The sequence below is a fragment of the Apaloderma vittatum genome, unplaced genomic scaffold, assembly GCF_000703405.1.
Source record: "Apaloderma vittatum isolate BGI_N311 unplaced genomic scaffold, ASM70340v1 scaffold6100, whole genome shotgun sequence".
Classification (NCBI taxonomy): domain Eukaryota; kingdom Metazoa; phylum Chordata; class Aves; order Trogoniformes; family Trogonidae; genus Apaloderma; species Apaloderma vittatum.
The window spans coordinates 83-18,293 of NW_009693878.1; the positions used below are offsets into that span (position 1 = coordinate 83).

Here is an 18,211-nt window from a genome sequence, read left to right on the forward strand (position 1 = left end):
GAGAAGCTCGTGTTTACCGAGGCTGGAGTGCTTCTTGTGGAGGATTACAAATAAATCCCGTGCCGCAAAGGGAAATGAACACGCATTCCTCCCAGGAACATGCTGTCATGTAAACAGTGTCCGGCACAAACACACTCAGGAGAACTGGCCAGCAACGATAGCACGATGATTGCCAAGGAGGATAGTCCTGCAGTCTGTGGGAAAGCGGCGATTTGTAGTTGTTTCTTGAAAGTTCTTAAAGTTTTTTGGTTTGGGTTTGTTCGCAGGCTCAACTAACGGGTGCGAGAGAACTTCTTTCGCGTTCCTGCGACAAGAACTCCCCGTGAGGTTTGCAAATATACTGAGAGAGATTGATCTTCTCCCTGATAAATTACTGGGCACTCCGTCGGTGCAATTAGTAAAAAGCTGGTAAGTAAAGAGTACTTGAATTCAAGCCTAAATAACATAGCTGTAACAACTTGTCATACCTTTTTGAATAGTAGAACACTGACAAGTACACTAGAAGTGAGTTGCTTCAACAAAGCTGAATTGCGAGCTGTTACACGCTGTCCTCCTGTAGCACGCAAAAATTAAATTGAAAAAATACATAGTTTGTTGTTACTTTCGAGTAGTTGGTTGGGGTTTTTTTAAAGTACCAGTTTGAAATAGCTGCTAGAGCAAGTCTCACTTACTACCCTTAAAGAAGAGAGAGAAGAAAACATGGTCTGTTTTCACCTAGCACTGCAGAGCCCCAAAGCTGCACAAAATTGGGGAAGCAGGCTATATGCTTGTTTGGGTCTCACACTGACGGAACTACTAACAGAGCTTCCATTCCGTGGCACAATGCCTTGGCCTGTGCAGCGAGTGTTTTGAATTTAGCTGACATGATCTCTGTGGTTGACACAGTGGTTGAGAATGATTTAACCTCGTTTTACTGGCATTTGCAAGAATGGCTGACATAAAGGGCAAAAGTATTAGAGTGAGATCCAGAAACTGTTCTTAATCTGGTAAACAGCTGTGCCTTTGCAATATGCGTCAGGGCTGTCAGATGTTAGCATAAGAGGCTCAGGTACTTAACATGTGCCAAAGCTGATCAGACTTGGAAAAATTTTACTCAGGTGGTTTCCTGAGCAGTACTGTTGTTTGGATCTTCTTCTGAAACGCCTCTCAGGTTGTAAGGGGATGCTGCGTACCTAAAGTGAGGGTTTAGATACCTTTCTGGGTGGCAAGCACAAAAATAGACTTAGAGGGTTCAGGCAATCAAGAAGTGTTTGCTTGTGATTCCGTACTTGGATGGAACTTTGATACTTCAAAGATACTTCAGGCTTCTAGCTGACTCATTAAGAGTAAGCATTTGAACAAGACAAAAGTATTTTTCCTCTTCCTAGACTAATACAAATCAAATGGGTATCATATATTTCTTGTATTCTTTTTCAATAGGTACATCCAAAGCCTAATGGAGCTGGTTGAGTTCCATCAGAAAAGCCCAAATGACCACAAAGTCTTATCTGAGTAAGCTTTTAATTTGTTTCTTTGACCTTTTGATCTTGCGTTCCACTTTTCACGATGCAGTCGGCTCACAAGGACAGCTGTCATGAGCTGAATTTGAGAATCCAGCATGAAGTGCTGTGTATAGAGCCAGCTGATTGGAATCTCTGATCATGTTTAGCAATATTGCAAATAAATATGACCTGTTACAGGTCAGCTTCAAGCGCATACTGCTACTTGACGGAGAAGTATCTACAAAAATTATCTGGTGTCATATCCTTGCTTCTTTCTAAGATGCTCAGCTAGGGGTCTTCTTCCCTTCCTCACATTCTTGTCTGCTCAAACTCTTGTGAGTGACTAAACAGGCAATGAGTTTGACATGGCTCATGTTTACACCTTTTATATTTAAAAAACTACCAAGCTGCTAGCCTAGGTCGGTGAGGAATTACATTTAAAAGAGTTACTGCTAAAATTAACTTCATTTTAGTGTTAAGGTTGTTTTGCACTTACCTGTGCTGCTGCTGGATTAGATAATGATGTTGTCTAAAGCTTGCTTTCGTATAGTCTTGGAAGGCTGTTCTAAAAAGATCTCTTCTTGACCTAGCTTTATAGATACATTAATTAGAGTCCGAAACAGACATCATGATGTGATTCCTACGATGGCACAAGGAGTCATTGAATACAAGGACACGTTTAAAGTAGATCCTGTCACCAATCAAAACATCCAGTACTTTTTGGATCGCTTTTACATGAGCCGTATTTCTACCCGGATGCTAATGAACCAACACAGTAAGTAGAAATTTTTATCCGAGAGAAAACTTCACCCTAATAAGAATTATGGTAATGTACATGTTTCTTAAAACTGTTGGAGATCTGCTTCAGATAGTTTTGTGTGACACTGAAAAATTAAACAGAATGTGTGATTTCTCTAGTGTTCTAGACTACAGCCTAATTGTAATATTTAACGTGCTTGTGTTTCGATCACACTGTATTAGTCTAAGGCTTTTTTTATAATACAGTATTTGGGATTAAATACAGTATTGTTTTCATCTCAAACAGCCCTTCTTTTTGATGATAAATCTGGCTCAGGACACCCAAGGCACATTGGAAGTATTGATCCTTGCTGTGATGTTGCTGAAGTAGTGCATGGTACGTATACTCAAATCCTTAACATTTCTCTTCATGGTCAGTATTTCTATCTGATTGCAAGCAGTTTGGGTAGCCAACATGTGTTGTATACGATGCTGACTTTTTTTTTTAATTGAATAGCTGAAATCAATCTATAAAAGTACAAGCTTTTATAGGATAGAACTTAAAATACAGAGTAGCAGTAAAAAAATGTGTTGGAATAAGGCCTAGCAAGTGACGGATGAGGTAGGAGTTAAAAGTTGTCTGTGATGTTGAGATTGGTCTTACCTACCCATGGATGAGATACATCTGTTTTATAGAATTATTAAATTTTACTGAAGATTTGCCCATGCTGCTGTAACTGCCTGTTTGGTCTCATTTTTTTAATGCACACAGTAGATGTAATGTTATCATTCCTTTGAGACAGAGGCTTAGAATCTGTAACACCTTAGCATTTAATGCAGTTAAAAATCGTGTTTTAGAATGAATTTCTGCAGTGTTTGATATTATACTTCCTGTACTTGATTTAAATATTTCAGATGCTTTCGAAAGCGCCAAGATGTTGTGTGACCAGTATTACTTAGCGTCCCCAGAACTGAAACTTACTGAAGTGAATGGTAAGATACTTGCTTTTACATCTCTCTTCCCTTCGGTAGCCAAACTGGTGCTTCTACTGGATGAAAAGGCTCCCATTTCTATAGCCATAATGGCACACACCTGTTGAGCTCTCCTGGGCTTGGTCCTCTTCATTTCTTATTGTAGCCTTCTCATTTAGTCTCCTGTCTTAGAACTCCAATGCTGTTGGATCTTAAACACTGGATTTTCTGAGTACTAACCTGTACTTTAACATGGTAAGTTCCTAGAGAGGAGCTCGATAGTTGGGGTGAGGAAGTGGGTCCACTGACTAAACAGTGAGCTGTGGTCCAAGCTGCCTGCATCCATCTAATCTTGGGTGGCCTGCTCTGAAATCTTTCACTTATAAAAGGGAATCAATACTTGATTATTTTTTTTTCAGTTTATTTGAAAAGACATTATTATTAATCAAGTAGCAATTACAACCTAAACGCTCTTGTGAGTGCATAAATGTGTTTGATCATTTGGGGGGAAAAACCCTCAAAACTGAAACTTGATTAATTTTCTTGTTTCTTTTGGCATACGACTTACTGCAAAATTTGGATACATGACAGAAAAATTACATCACCCTTTTAAATCTTGCTTATATTTTTCCCTTCCTCTAGGAAAGCTTCCAGGAGAGCCAATTAACATCGTATACGTTCCCTCTCATCTTTTTCACATGCTCTTTGAGCTCTTCAAGGTATGCCAGTGTAAACTGTTCCTTCCCTTCGTACTCTGAGCTGCAGTGTCAGTACTTCAGATCTCTAGCTGTATCTGAACCAAGCCAAGCTTTGCATGGGGCAGTGAGATTTCTAAAACTGTTGTCTGAGGAACTAGCTTTGGCAGTTTGCAGGAGGGTGTTTGGACACTTGTGTCTGGTTGAATGGGGCAGGGTAACGGGGAGAGAGTAAAAGTGGAACCTGGGCTTGTGACCACTGCTAGCCTCCTGCTTTTAGAGCTGACAGCTGCAGAGCAGTTTTGCCCTGGTGCCTTCTCTGTGGGGTAGGTGATACATCTTGCGTGGGGCTCAGCTGATGTGCTGCCAACACAGGGTGTGGCATTTGGGCAGCCTTTAGCAGCTGCTGAACTCTTCTCTTGTCCAGAAAGCTGGTGGTTTTTCGTGGAGTTGTGTTATTTAATTTCCATTGAGTTACATTGGGCAAGAGCAGCGTAGTCTCTTGGGCAGAAGAGTCTGGGCTCTGCGTTGTCACTTTTAGCTGCGAGACCTTCTCTGCTCCTGTTAAGCTAAATTGCTAAGTGTGTTCCCTGGAAACTAAACACTGGTGGGAGTAGAGGGTAACTCTGCTCAGCCTCTGTGTAACAGGGGTATGATTTTAATTGCGTAGATCCAGCTCACTCTGGTAACAAGAACCTTCTTTTCCACAGAACTCAATGAGGGCAACTGTTGAATTCCAAGAAAACAGCCCTTCCCTTTCTCCAGTTGAAGTGACGGTTGTTCTAGGACAAGAAGACTTGGCAATTAAGGTCTGTGTTTGGCCTATTGCAATAGAGATTACATTAAGCCCATGCAATTGCATGTGCTGCATCAAATTGTATTAAAAAAACTTCCAGCCTCTGACAACAGATCAAAGATACTACGCATGAGCATTCTGTTGATAGCCTCCATTTAGCACCGTTGTCTAATCGAAAAATAATGTGCTGTCAAACAAATGCTAGTATTTGAACAAACCTTTACAATAGTACTAATACTAGCATTTTTAATGACATTTTTAGTACATGATTATAATTAGCTTTATTCTCTCTTAAATCAGATTTCGGACAGAGGCGGCGGTGTTCCAGTAAGGAAAATTGAGCAGCTCTTCAGCTACATGTATTCCACAGCACCAAGGCCAGAGATGGATGATGGTCGAAACACTCCTCTTGTAGGATATTTTCCAGATTCCTGTTTGCTCGGGCACATGGTTTAGAAGTGGGTCTGGTAGAGTTAGATCATGTTAAAAGTCTTTTTCCAGCCAAAATGATTCTAATAAGCTTGCTGTAAGTGTTGGACAGATTGGTAGATTAATTATTAAGTGCTGTGTCCACTCTTTTGCTTTGTGGGGTCTGCAAAGATTACTGAGCCTCATAAATATGAATTAACACTTTCCGAAACAGATTTTTAAATATCTAGTTCAGTAAACAGAAATATACTTTTAAAGGTATAAACAAAGAACACTCCAACCTGAATCTAACCCTGTGGTTTTTGGGGTTTTTTTTCCTTGTTTTCCATTGACAGTAATTTACCTGGTCTTTGCTTCCACTCAGTCCTCAAACTTATAAAATATTCTGTCTTCATGGAGGCTAGCACAAGTGGAATGGGCCTAGAATATTTTTTGTGCATCTGCCACCAGCAGACTCCTACTAATCAAGCTATACTAGCAAAAACAGGAGGGAAAATACAAAAATGTGATGTGTGAAAGTGGGCTATGTGTGATTTTTTTTTTTTTTTTTTTCCTTGCTGCTTTATTTTTTAATGGTCCGTTTCGATATTCTGTGTGAAACCGGTTAGAGAATTCTCTTTAAGAGGAGAGAAAGTGCAAATGACTTTAACAGTTTAAAATCTCTGAACAATGTCCTGCTCTTTGGTTTTAAGTCCTAAGAGCTAGTGAAAAAATAAATTTTTTGTTTTGTACTTTATTTTTAGGCTGGCTTTGGGTATGGCTTGCCAATTTCTCGTCTATATGCTAAATACTTCCAAGGAGACCTAAATCTCTACTCCATATGCGGTTATGGAACAGATGCTATAATCTACTTGAAGGTATGTATTTCAATTTGGTTGAATAAAAGATGACTCCCATTAATACAGTGAGTTAACTACTCAGTACCATTCTAAGTTAAACAAATTCTCTGATCTTGAGTAGAAAAGCTCTCATTTTAATAAGAAATGCCAGTAAGACTGGTAACTGCTATTTAGAATTAAAAAGGTCACTTGGCTTTAACTAGTCTACTTGAAAAACTACTAGTGAGAACCCTGTTAGGTTTTAGATTGTATCAAAATTTGTTTTGTTTTTTTTTTTGTTGCCTGGACTTGATGGTCGTGGAGGTCTTTTCCAGCCAGTGATTCTGTCTACTGGTTCATGGAATACAAAGTATTGGGAGAAAGTGAAGTAGCAGAAAGGCATCAGCAGCAGATGTTCCTTCTTTACTCTGACAGCCAGAAAGTCTGTATAAACTAATCCTTAAAGATTCTAGTACCTGGTCCTGTTCAACATCCACCATATAGCCCAAATACAAGTTTCAGATACGAGTAATCTTGACTACCTGGTGTGTAACATGCCCTGCTGTTTTATAAGTAACCTGGAAAAATGGTTCTCGTCTACTTTCCATGCTTACTTATGAGAAAAACTTGCTTTGAATTTCTTCTACTAAACAAAAAACCAAGGACACTAAAGCAATACAAAAGGAAGGGACATTTCAGCTATATACCTGTTACATTTATATTTAACGCTTTCCCAGTAGAATATGGTGGGTTTTTTTTTTAGTTGCAAAATATGGAAGTAGGAAAGGAACATCTATTAAAGTTTCTCTGGAATTTTGTAAAGGAAAGTTCCTTTCCACATCTTCTAGGACTATCTTGAAACAGTTTACAGGATGACTCCTAAGCACAAACTGTTGCATCCATCGTAGAAACGTTTGTTTCAAATAACTTGTTTTGTGGTGTCACTGGCTTAACACTTGAAAGATACTGCTTGCATTTTTCCAGAGAGGCATTACTTTGAGAGAGGGGTGGAAACTGAGTGACTTTCTTGCTTCTTGATTTTTAGGCCCTGTCATCAGACTCAGTTGAAAAACTGCCGGTTTTTAACAAATCGGCTTCCAAGCATTACCAGGCTACCTCCGAGGCAGATGACTGGTGTGTCCCAAGTAAAGGCCCAAAGAATATGTCGGAGCGCAGTGCGGTTCTCTGAAGAGAAGCTGGTATCCAGGCACCCAGGGGGATCAAGCTGGCTTCTCAAAAAAGGACTAGTGTTTGGAAGTATTCATTGACCTCCAAACAAGCCAATTCTTCAGTTTCAGGACTGGCAGAAGAGAAAGAAGATATGGATGTTAGAACCCAGCCTACGTGCACTGAATGTGAAACCTTGCTGCGGGCTTCAGGGTGAGGAAATAGGAGCATGTATGTCTTTTAAAGAAGAGTTGTGTGTAGAAGAAAACGAGACTTTATTTTTTTATGATCAGAGACTTGATGTGGTAGAGGTGTGCAACTTTTGAATCCTGTTCAGTGCTTGAATTCTGAATGCTGGTAAGCATCAGTTATGCTGATGTATATCTTCTCCTAGAATAGTTATCAGCAGTTCATCTTATTGCAGAACTTCTCAGGTAGATAGATGACATCTGTACTTCAAAGCTGTATTTATAACACTTGGAAAAGATCCACTTAACATGGCAGTCTTGTAGCAAGATACAAACAGCTTTCAAATACAGCCTGACTGGGAGGGAGAAAACTGTTTTCTATATGTAAGGAAGCCTATTCTTTTTTTTTTTTTTTTAAGAAAAGGTATTCCATTAAGGATTCCTATGTGATGCCTTGCTCTGCAAGCTACATTGCTGGATTTTTATGTTGAGCTGTTCATAGACAACTAGCCAAGTAAGGCCACTGTGCATAAGGTACCTAACAAGGAAAACAGGGTGTTTCAGAAAGCTACAGGAAAGAAATGGAAGCTATTTTTTTTATAGCAGCTGTAAGGTTAGGTTACATCTAGCCTACATCCCTGCACTCTGGAAAGCCTGTGCCAAGTCAGTCAGTTGGGATTTTCCAAGAACTGCAAGTGGAATGGAAAGGGTTTGGTGATCTGCATCAGGTACGCGTGATGTGGGAAACGGCGTATTTAAAACATGGTCTTATGATTTGGTTTTGTTGTGATGTTAGATTAATGGCTCAGTACGGTAAACCAACACCTGCCTATCATCTTCGTCAAATTGGTGTTGGACCACACTAGTTCAAAGGCTGGTAGGGATTCTGTACCCTAAAAGCTGTGGTGAGCACTGAAGGTCTGATGGAAAGGTTTTCAGGAAAAAGTGGGACTAGAATTTTGTTCTATGTTCATTGCAATGGAAAAGTCTTAGGAAATGAGAAGCTTTAAAATGTGGACAGCACTTAAACTCTAGAATAATTTTAATGAACAGCAAAATAATAAGGAAGAGTGTCAGGGGGAGAGAGCTGTTGGGAAAATGCTCCATTCTCAGTAAGCTGATTCCTTTCCCATCTTCTTTGTGCGTTTTCCCCTTTGTAAGCAAGGTAAACTTAACAACAGAATAGGAGTTAAACTTTTGGACATTTCCAGACTGACCAGTCAAAGTTCATCAGGGCTGTATAATATTACTTGAATTTTTATTATTAGTTAGCATATTATCTTAAGCGTATATGATCCTTTGCAAGAAGCTGCAAGTGTAGTATTTACATCATCCTGCTCAGTAATATGACAGTTTCTCTAGAACAGGTTTGTATTTGTTGGTCAGAAAGCCACTCCGTACTCTACTGTGAATATCAAATATTTTTTTAATAGGAACAGGAGAAAGCTGCAACTATTTGTGTTCTGGAAGTCCTGTTGGGATAGACTTCTCAGTCAAAACCGAAGTGGTATTCTGATAGCTGCTTTTTCTCTAAAAAGTGAATTTAGAAGTATTGGTGATAACTACTGAGCATAATGACTTCAGTACAGCATCAAGGCTGTTTTCATCCCAGGGAATACGCTGCAGTCACCAAAGGTTGCCAGATATGTATCTGAGCTCACTCAGTGAACGAAATGGCTTAAAAAAACCCAAAACTTTGCCTAGAATATACAGGTGTGAAAAAGCTACTTTCACTGCCATAATGTACTTGAGGATTTGTTAATTTTATATTGAATGCAAGGTCACAAAGTACCTAGGTAGTCATTGTGGTCAAGGAAACAAGTGATAGCTCTGTCTGTACCCCCTACTGCTGGAACCCAAGTTCTGATCTCATGGAGCACCGTGTGTAGGAGCTGTAATTCTGTGTGAAAGCAGCTGAAGCACAGGGGTGCTGTGAAAACATCTGTGATACTGCTTGCAGTATTCAAAATACTGACAGAGCTGTGTATAGCGCTTAAGGAACCCATGTGCAATCTCTGTACTGTTAAAAGTTACTTAAGGGCTATCTACCTAGGTAAAACAGTACCTTTTTCAGCATTTACTGAATTTTTATTCCTGGAAGTAGAGCTGTAGTTTTAAGGCTTTTACTTAGATGGAGATGTTGAAATACTTTTATAATAAAATCTTCTAAATGGTGGTCTAGTGTCTTTATTTTAACAAGTGTGAGCAAGAGGCTTTTTTATTTTAAGTCCTATCACGTGGAATTGATCAACTTCCGTGCTGTGTCAAATAGATTTAGCAGGGGTGAGGAACACTGAAGTAAGGGTCTGCTTCCGCCTAATGTTGCATCTGCTGAGAGTTTATGTGGTGCCCAAGATCAGGGCATCGCGTCACACATCACCTTACTTTCTCTAATTAGGATAGCCTTCAACCCTCTAGAATATCTAATTTTTGTTGAGCTGTAAAGAAGGTGAAAATTCACTGCTTAGTTCTGTTTTAAAAGGCATCCATCAACAAGTCCATATTTAACAAATGACTTCTTCCATAGAATAAAGGGAAGCCTCTCTTCTGGCTCTGAAGTGATGGGACAACTGGCTTTGAAGAGCTGAGTTGTAAGAGAACTGAGCCACTGTAACAGTCCTGTGCAACTGGTGCTTTAGCAGCTTTGTGCGTCCCTGGGAATGTCCTGCATCTCCCTTAATGTTAAGAAGATAAACTAACTGTAAAAATGTGTGTGGGTACTTTACCTGAAAAAGTAGAAGTGAAAAAGAACCAGACTGTGTCTGGCAGTAAATCTTCAAGTGACAGCCTTGTGTGCTGAGTTTCCCCTTCTTAACAATGATTTTTTTTCACTTTTTTTTTTTTACACCTGTAATGCCAGAGAAGTAGATTAGATGATGTACGCTTCAAGCATTTTGCCATTACGCAAATGTACCACCACCATCAGATGTGTTGGGAGAAACAACCCAGAACTAAAGTACACCAGGGACTTGAACAGAAAACCAACACCACCCTCGCTTTTTGTGTTTTCTTTCCCTCATCCACCTTTACTGTCTTGCAGTCCCTAGAACCAGGACTAGGTTCTTCCAAGCAGAAATACACATCGGTGTACTCTACACCTCATCCACGGCAGGCTGCAGGTGGGAACTGGGCATGCCCTGGGTGCAGCTGGGACATGCAGGACTTGCTGCGCAGCCCGTGTTGAGCAGGCAAGGTGTGGTGTCTCTCCAGCCAACTGCTTGCACACCATCAGTTCCAGCCAAGCTCCTGCAGTCTAGAAAGCTCCAGAGGTTGATTTGGCCCCCCCACTCCAACCCAGCAAGGGACAGAGGCCACGCACCCGGCTCCTGATTCAGCAAAGCAGCGGCGCTATGGGACTGGCTCGTTTCTGGTACGTCAGAGGTTCCCTGAAATCAGCAAGTTTACTCATGGCTAAAAGGTGTTCTGGTTTCACAGGAGATAAGCAGATGTTGCACTTCCCTCCCTTTGCCCCCTGATCAGGACCTTACCAAGCTGGCTGCCTGATGTCAACAGAAACCGCGCCAAAGCACCCTGTGTTTTCTCTTCCAGGTCGTTAGCTAAAATGCATACGCTCTGATTTTGTCACTGGTGCTTTGGGCACACATCCAGATTAGTTTCCCTGGAGCTTTGATAAGCAGTTTCTCATTATCATCTTTTTCCTATCGCTTAACCAAGCTTTCAGATCTACACGACTTTGCCCTTAGCGTGCAATAATGTCCTTCCCAGAGCATTGCTACCTTTGATAAGAAACAGTACCCGACTGGAAAAATATTTTTTTTTTGCCCTTATGGTAGTGATGATGACTTGAGAGGATCAGGTTGTAACCCCAAAGAACTGTCTGCTCTTAAGTTCTTGAGCAGTTATGGAAAATGGAAGGTAGAACTTGGCAGTTTATGATCCCTCAGCTCGGCTAATTTGGGGATGTGGTTGAGGATGGTGAAGAGGACAGGTGCACACTTCTGGGTTAACATCTTTGGGTTTGCATTCCCCCAAAAACTCACACCATAATTTTAGATGCCTATATCCTGATCTGTCACTACAGGCCCTAAGCTGGCTTTGCATTTTTGTGCTGGCATGCAGATTCAAGGCAGAATGACTGACTTGCTAGCTGGCCAGATGCTGCTCCTCCTTGTAGTCAGCAAGGAGAAAGCAGAACAGCTCGGCAGGCAGTCTCAGTCCTGCTCCTCTCCACTTACCTCACTGGGAGGAAAGGGCAGAAATTCCCCAAGGAGAGTCTGAATTCTTCCCTGCAATCTCAAAGGTTGGATGGCACAGCAAGAGGCTGGAACACAGTCCTGGGTCTTTGGAATATTTTGAGGCTTCTTAAAAATGTAATATTTTTATGTAAGCAGCAAAATATGTATGGGCTGTCAGGAGCTGCTCCTCATCAACTCTCTTCCATATTCCTTCTGTGGCTGTGAAAGAAAACAAAACCAGACTGCAACAAATTGTCCCATGTTAGAAGTATCACAGATTTTTCTTTTTCACTCCCTTGCTTTGCAGTTCCCATCAGGAAGAGGCGAGAAAAGACAAGACCTACCTGATTTCCTCCTGTGTGAGGGGGACAGCCTTGAGGAATGAGCCTCAAACTGCCTTCCTGGAGTCAAGTGCAGCCAAAAACCTAGAGAGACCTGCAAGGTGGGAAACAGCCAGAGGAACGGGCACCATTCCCACCACGCGGGGCTGCAGAACACCCTCCTGGAAGGGGACAGTTCCTGGTTTAGGATGGCCATACTTTAACTCACATTAATAGGACACATCCAGATATGCCCTGTCAGAAAGACTCAGAATACCAAGTGAAAAAAAGATAATTGCTTTCACTGTTGTCTACAGGTTGAACTTTCTGTATTGTGTCACATTAAAGGGCTTGGCCTGAAAAATAAGAACCTCGGCACGTGATTCGGCACACCGAGTACGACACCTTATCACGACACTGTGTATGTGTCTGCACCTTGGCAGGTGTGAGCTGGATGTCCTAGCTCCCTCTCTTATGGCCAGAGTTGATATATCCAGAGGACCCCAAAAAGCTCTCAGCTCCTCCTGAAGCAGACGCCTACTTGTGGCCAGCTGAGTAGCCCGTCTTCACTGGCAGAATTCAATTGGCTGTAATGAGACCTGAGGCACCTGTGACACAAGTAGGCACCTGCATTTAGAGAGCTTCAGCTGTGAGCTGGCTCCCAGCTAATTCAGTTTCCTAAAAATAGACACCTGATGCTATACGGGGAACCCTGGAGTACTCTGCCTGCCTCTCATCTGTCGCTCCAGAAGACCAGAAATCTTCCACAGGTGCTTTGCCACACCTGCCAGACCCATGCAATACCTGGTATGGACACTCCTGGCTTCCTCAAGTATCGGTGAATGCTTATGTTTAGGTAAATGACTCAAGTCCCCTCCCTATGCCTGGGTGGTTGTGGAAGGCTGGAAACACAGAGCTCCAAACAAAGCTGTGTCATCACTGGCGAGGGTGAATAGATAATGGAAAATCCCAGACAATATTTATCCTGCAGCTAATGCCAGTGGCGTCATTGCAAAAGAGCCGGGCTGGCTGCTGGCACAGGCTGTGTCAGCCTGGAGCTGCGTCTGCGCTGCTCGTCACCAGGCGCTGCGTTTCCCAGCATCGTGGGTCTGTCTGGGTTTGGGGCTGCCCACGGTGCCACGCGACCGCAGGAGACGGCGCGAGGGCCATTGCTTGGCACCCCCCCTCTGCTCAAGCCACACTTACTGCACCAGGGACACCCAAATACCAACTACTTGGGCAGACCTTGCCCAGAAAATTGGGAGCTAACTGTGACTGATGCTGACTGGCAAATACCGCGAGGCATAGTGAGAAATCAGATGCGTTGAAAGCTCTTCTCTGGGTGTTTAGAGTTGTTTTCTCCTCCTAGCAGCTTTACTGCCCACAAATCTCCTGGCAGATTTTTAACAAATTAACTGGGAAGCGGGGTGGAATAGCTGGCAGGGATAATTGTCCTTTCCTCCAATCGCTGTGGCGTGCGGCCCGGTCCGTAACGCGCATTGCAAAGGGTATTGGTGACCCAGAGTCACTCCCCTGCTTACAAAGGGTATTACTGGAGGAATTCAGGCTTGTGCAGGGGCGGGTCAGGTGGTTTATGCCGCTCTAGGTATTAACAGGTATGCCTCATTGAGCCACAGGCTGTAGGAAGCTGTTTGCTCAGGCATAAAACTTGGTTTGTGTTGAAACAGAAGCACTTGTTTGTGCTCAGTTAGGGCCTGTTATAAAACCTTCTGAACTTACTGGACAACTTTCCCTTGCTTCTAATCTGCTTTGCCTGCGGGGTTTACATAAATACACAGTGGAGAAAGCTTCGTTTTCAGGCTCTGACCAGGGACACTCTTTGAGTTTTCATTATTCATGTTATTTGTGGAGATGCCCGGAAACCTTCTGCCAGTCCAAATCCCTTCACGTACTTTGCCTCCGTGGCCTTGCTTTCCTGTTCCTCTGTTTTCCCTATTCCTGCTGCTGATGCCAGGCTGTGCCTGCTCTGAGCACCTCTTCAGTAGCTGAAGGATGGCAACGGTGCTTTGGAGGCATGTCACACTTCCCAAAGCTTTTGATGATGTTCAGGGCCACTGGCTAAACAGTTCACCTGAGAAAATAAAAAACACACATCACGGCGCCTTCTGCATATTCCGAGGCTTCTGTCTTTTGAATGAAAAATGGCAAAACCGTTCACTGGGGTGCCATAAATTGACGCAGGCAGGCCTTGGAAATTATATTACAGAGATTAGTATTCAGCTGAGACTGAAAGAGATGTTTTATCCTTCTCCAAAGAGTTGACCTTGCTTTCTCCTTTGCTCTGCAGCAGAAGGATATTCTCCACCTGTGAGTACTGATGTTAAGGGAAAGGATGTGTCTTGACTTTAAATCCGCACTGTTGCAGTCAGAGCAGGGAAGAGCTGCAGATCCTCCAATTTCTTCCCGGGAATGAACACACCCACTGCCGCAGGCAATGAGAATTTCACGGGAGAAGGTTTATCCTCAACAGAAAAAAAGGAATTGTGTCATAAGAACAGAAGGCTAATTTCACCAAAGCTGTTGACAGTGAAAGGCTAAAATAAATGCTCTTCACCATTTCTTTAAAGTATATTAACACCAGAAGTTGGTTGTTCTTTATTTTTTTTTAAAAAATGTAAACTTTTCTATCAGAATAGCACTATATTGGCATACATTATGTTAAGCTTTCGCTCATACAAGTATTTTTTAAAATAGATTCAGAAGTGGTTATTCAATTGTTCTTATTTCTATAGAGTATGGGTATGGAATACAGAATATAGGCAAAGGATCAATAGGTTGTCTACAGGCATGTCTGAGAACTGCCGATGTAATTCACTGCTCTTCTTTGTAACATGTTTCTGCCATGCTGACACTTTACTTCCTTTTTCAAGCAATAAAAGTGTAATATGTGGGATCAATATACTAACCAGTGCAAATGATAAATCTCAGAGTAGTAATAATTAATCTTTAGACCTCACACCACATGCCCTGAAATCTGCGACAAGCTTCCTGTCGACACCAGTGAATTGTGAACGAAGCCAAAACTCACGGTATGAGCTGCTGATCAGTGGGCACCTGCCCTCCTGAAACTCTCTAGAAGACAAGAAGCACATTAATTCTTAACTTCTTCATAGTGCAAGACAAGCCAAGAGGCCAGTCCCGCAGTGTGACCTGCCATGGGGTGTACAAGGCAGCACGTGTTGTGCTGGAGGAGCGTACGATCGAGCAATGCGCCGAGGGCAAGACGAGAAGGAGTACATGGCATACGTTTAGACATTCAAGACAGATCAAACAGAAACGTGTACGTGGCCAATTTAAAGGTACTGAACTGGCCTCACAGCTCGTGCTTCAGTCCCATCCCACTTACCCAGTGCAGTGCAATCCTTATACCAGAAAACCTTGAGCTGCAGGCGCCTCAGACCAGAGGGAGGTGAGCCCTCAGCCTTTCTGTTAAGCCAGGGGAGACCAAAAGCCCAGTTCCACACTGGGCAAGTCTGTGTACAGAGATGCTGTTGTCCCTGAGGTGTATTCCTGTCCCTGTTTCGCAAAGTGGACGGTTTGTCCTTGTGTCCCTGGCCACCGAGAGCTCGGCTGGGATAAACGGGTTTTGCCCGTATCTGGAAACAGAAGGACAGGACGCTTCAACGGCGCACAACAGTGACCGGCCGCCGCTTGTGCTCATTTCACACAGCTGAGGCTTTTTAATAAAAAAGGATTAAGAGTGTCCAAACCTCGAACAACGTGAGGGCCTGCTTCCATACGGCTGGAAGATTATTCCAGCTGTTCGGGGCTTGGAGCCTAAAAAAAGTGAAGCTTGCCTCCCATAGTCGGTGGAGCTCCAGGCACATGGACGCAAAGAGCTTGGTTTAAGCAGAGGGCAGACCAGCAGCTAGTGCACGGTAGAAGGACACAGAAGAGTACTTTAAATAAAAAATGAATTATTATAAACCTTAAAAATACCCTTCAGGAAACACGGGGCTGCTGTTCAGTCACTCCCTGCTGTCTCTTTTGTTCTGCTTACAGCTTTCCGTCCTTTTTTTCCCTTTTTTTTTAAGGACAAACACTTGTCTAACTGTACAGCACAGCCTCCTCCGGTCGGGGCTGGGGAAGCAGCAGTGCCTCTCGGCGTTCTTCTGGCAGCTCAGCTCCTGAGCCAGAGGTTGGGAACCCACGGGGACAGCGTGTTCCCTGCCAAAAAAACAAGTTTACGCCCCAGTCAGCGAGAGCTGTGCAACCGCTCTCCCTCCCTTTCAAGGCTGCTGGAAGGAGTGATGTCAAAGTTCAAGCTCACGCTTGAATCTGTTCCAGGTGCTGCCTGCAGTTTGCTCCCTCCTGCCCGGAGCCACCTCACCTGCCATCTCCCCAGAAAAACAACGAGGAGCCAGGTACGCCGCTGTGCCCCTGGAGCGGCTGCCAGGGGCTCAGCGCCACTGAACTGCAAACCCTCCCATGCTGTGTCCCCATCAGCTGAAAAAGGGGTCCCCCTCCTTGATCTGCTCCTCTGTGACATCCCCTGAGGCGGTGGAAAAGGGACGTTGAGGGGAGGCTGAGCGTGTGGCTCACTCCCGCTCCCGGTGGGTGCTGCACGAGGGGGTCTGTGATGGCCGTAGCACAGCGTGCCGGGTGCCAGTGGAGTTTTCCAGCTCAAGAGAAAAGCAGGGAGGTTGGGTTATACAGAGGCCTCCAGTGCCCAGCTCCCCACAGCCGTGCTAGGGCGTCTGGAACGCCTCCACCTGAAGCTTGCTAAGGCCACGAGTCTGCCTGGGATGGGGCTGTGTATATGCATATGTGTATGTGTATGTGTATGTGTATGTATATTTATTTATAGAATCATGAATCACAGAATGTCGGGGGTCGGAAGGGAGCTCTGGACCTCACCCAGTGCCACCCCCTGCCAGAGCAGGGTCACCCAGGGCAGCCCCACAGGAACGCGTCCAGGCGGGTTGGAAAGTCTCCAGAGCAGGAGAGGAGAATCTCCTCATGCTGAGGTGGAACTTCCCGTGTTCTAACTTAAACTCATTATTGCTTGTTCTATTGCTGGGCACCACTGAGAGGAGATTGTCCCCTTCCTCCTGACCCCCACCCCTCAGCTATTTCTCTATGTTAATAAGATCCCCATATATATATATATATGTAAAGTGCCTATGACCATATTGATAAACATTATTTGGAGCCACTCTGCCTGCTTGTTTCCCTGTTGTTAAGGTTCCCCTGAGAGTCCTTGGCCACCTCTGATGACGAGGGCAGGAGAAGACACTTGGGTTTGCCCTGAACTTGCAGTCACCAGGGTGGGAAGCTGCTCTCCGCGGAGGGGCTGCATCCCACGCTGAGGACTTGTGAGTCCTCTGTGCCGGGGACAGGCCTTCAGGAGAGCACACCCAGAAGAGCTGACTGTGACCAAATGGAGTCCCGTGTGCAAAATAACATGGTCAGCTTCAAGGATCAAAAGTCACGGTTCACAGCCCTCAAAATGCTGATTCTTGTTGTTAAATAAACAATGTTTAATCTTTTGGGGTTACATTGGATTTTTCTTTTTTTCCTTTTCTGGTTTGCAGTTGGGCTTCACCTCCGGATGCCCACCACCACTCTCCCACATGTGCTGAGACACTCCCTTTTCACCTTGAGAAAATCTATAATATCACAGAATCATATAGAGTGTCTGAGGTTGGAAGGGACCTCAGAGACCATCTAACCCAACCCCTGCCATGGGCAGGGACACCCTTAACCAGCCCAGGTTGCTCAGGGCTCGCCCAACCTGGCCTTGAACATCTCCAGGGATGCCAGTTCACCCCTTTGTCCCTCAGTTCTTCCCTGCTGCCACCACCCAGATCTGCTGAGCTCCTGCATCTCCTCTGCACAGTTCCTTGCCACATCTCCTCATTTCCACCTGCCGAGGCTGAACCGGCTTGGCCAGGGCAGGGTGTGAAGAAAGGCAGAAAGGAAGAAAGGGAGAAAGGAAGAAAGAAATCACTGAAATTCTGTGGATTTATGGTGGAGGGAAGGGCAGGGCTGTGGGAGAAATGGACCTGGATGCCAGACTAGGGTCCAGGTTTCCAGAAAGGTGTTGTTGAGAGCTGCTGGCTCCAAGAGGTGTGCTCTCCACGGACACAGACAGACAGGAGCTCAGGGCAGCCACACACCTTTTTCCCAGCAGTGAACCTGGAAGCAGCTGGTTAGACTCAGCAAAGGGCTGGCTCAGCTTTGGCAGGTAGGTGTAACTCAATGGACTTTGCTGCAACTGGGTCTTTGGGGGCAGTTCTACTCTGCATGGAGGTTAAACCACACGTATTACTTTTCGTCCTGAGGTGGCTTTGCCCTGACTGCGGTGCTGTCCCCAGCACGCTGTGTGGCTGTAGCCAGCCCAGGCGCTGCCCTGCTTTTCAGCAATGCCTGTGTTTTCACGCTGCGTGA

The 18,211-nt window shown here is 44.1% G+C and overlaps 1 protein-coding gene across 1 annotated transcript; it reads left to right on the forward strand.

Moving 5' to 3' along the window:
• Positions 1–266: 266 nt before the first annotated feature.
• PDK4 (pyruvate dehydrogenase kinase, isozyme 4) lies at positions 267–7,118 on the forward strand (the record flags this gene model as incomplete). The annotated part of the gene is made up of 10 exons (XM_009865273.1): positions 267–408; positions 1,420–1,491; positions 2,072–2,256; positions 2,527–2,616; positions 3,135–3,212; positions 3,834–3,910; positions 4,597–4,695; positions 4,983–5,093; positions 5,855–5,968; positions 6,975–7,118. Coding segments are annotated over 10 exons (1,112 nt in total), but the record flags the coding sequence as incomplete, so codon positions are not given.
• Between the last annotated feature and the right edge of the window lie 11,093 nt (positions 7,119–18,211).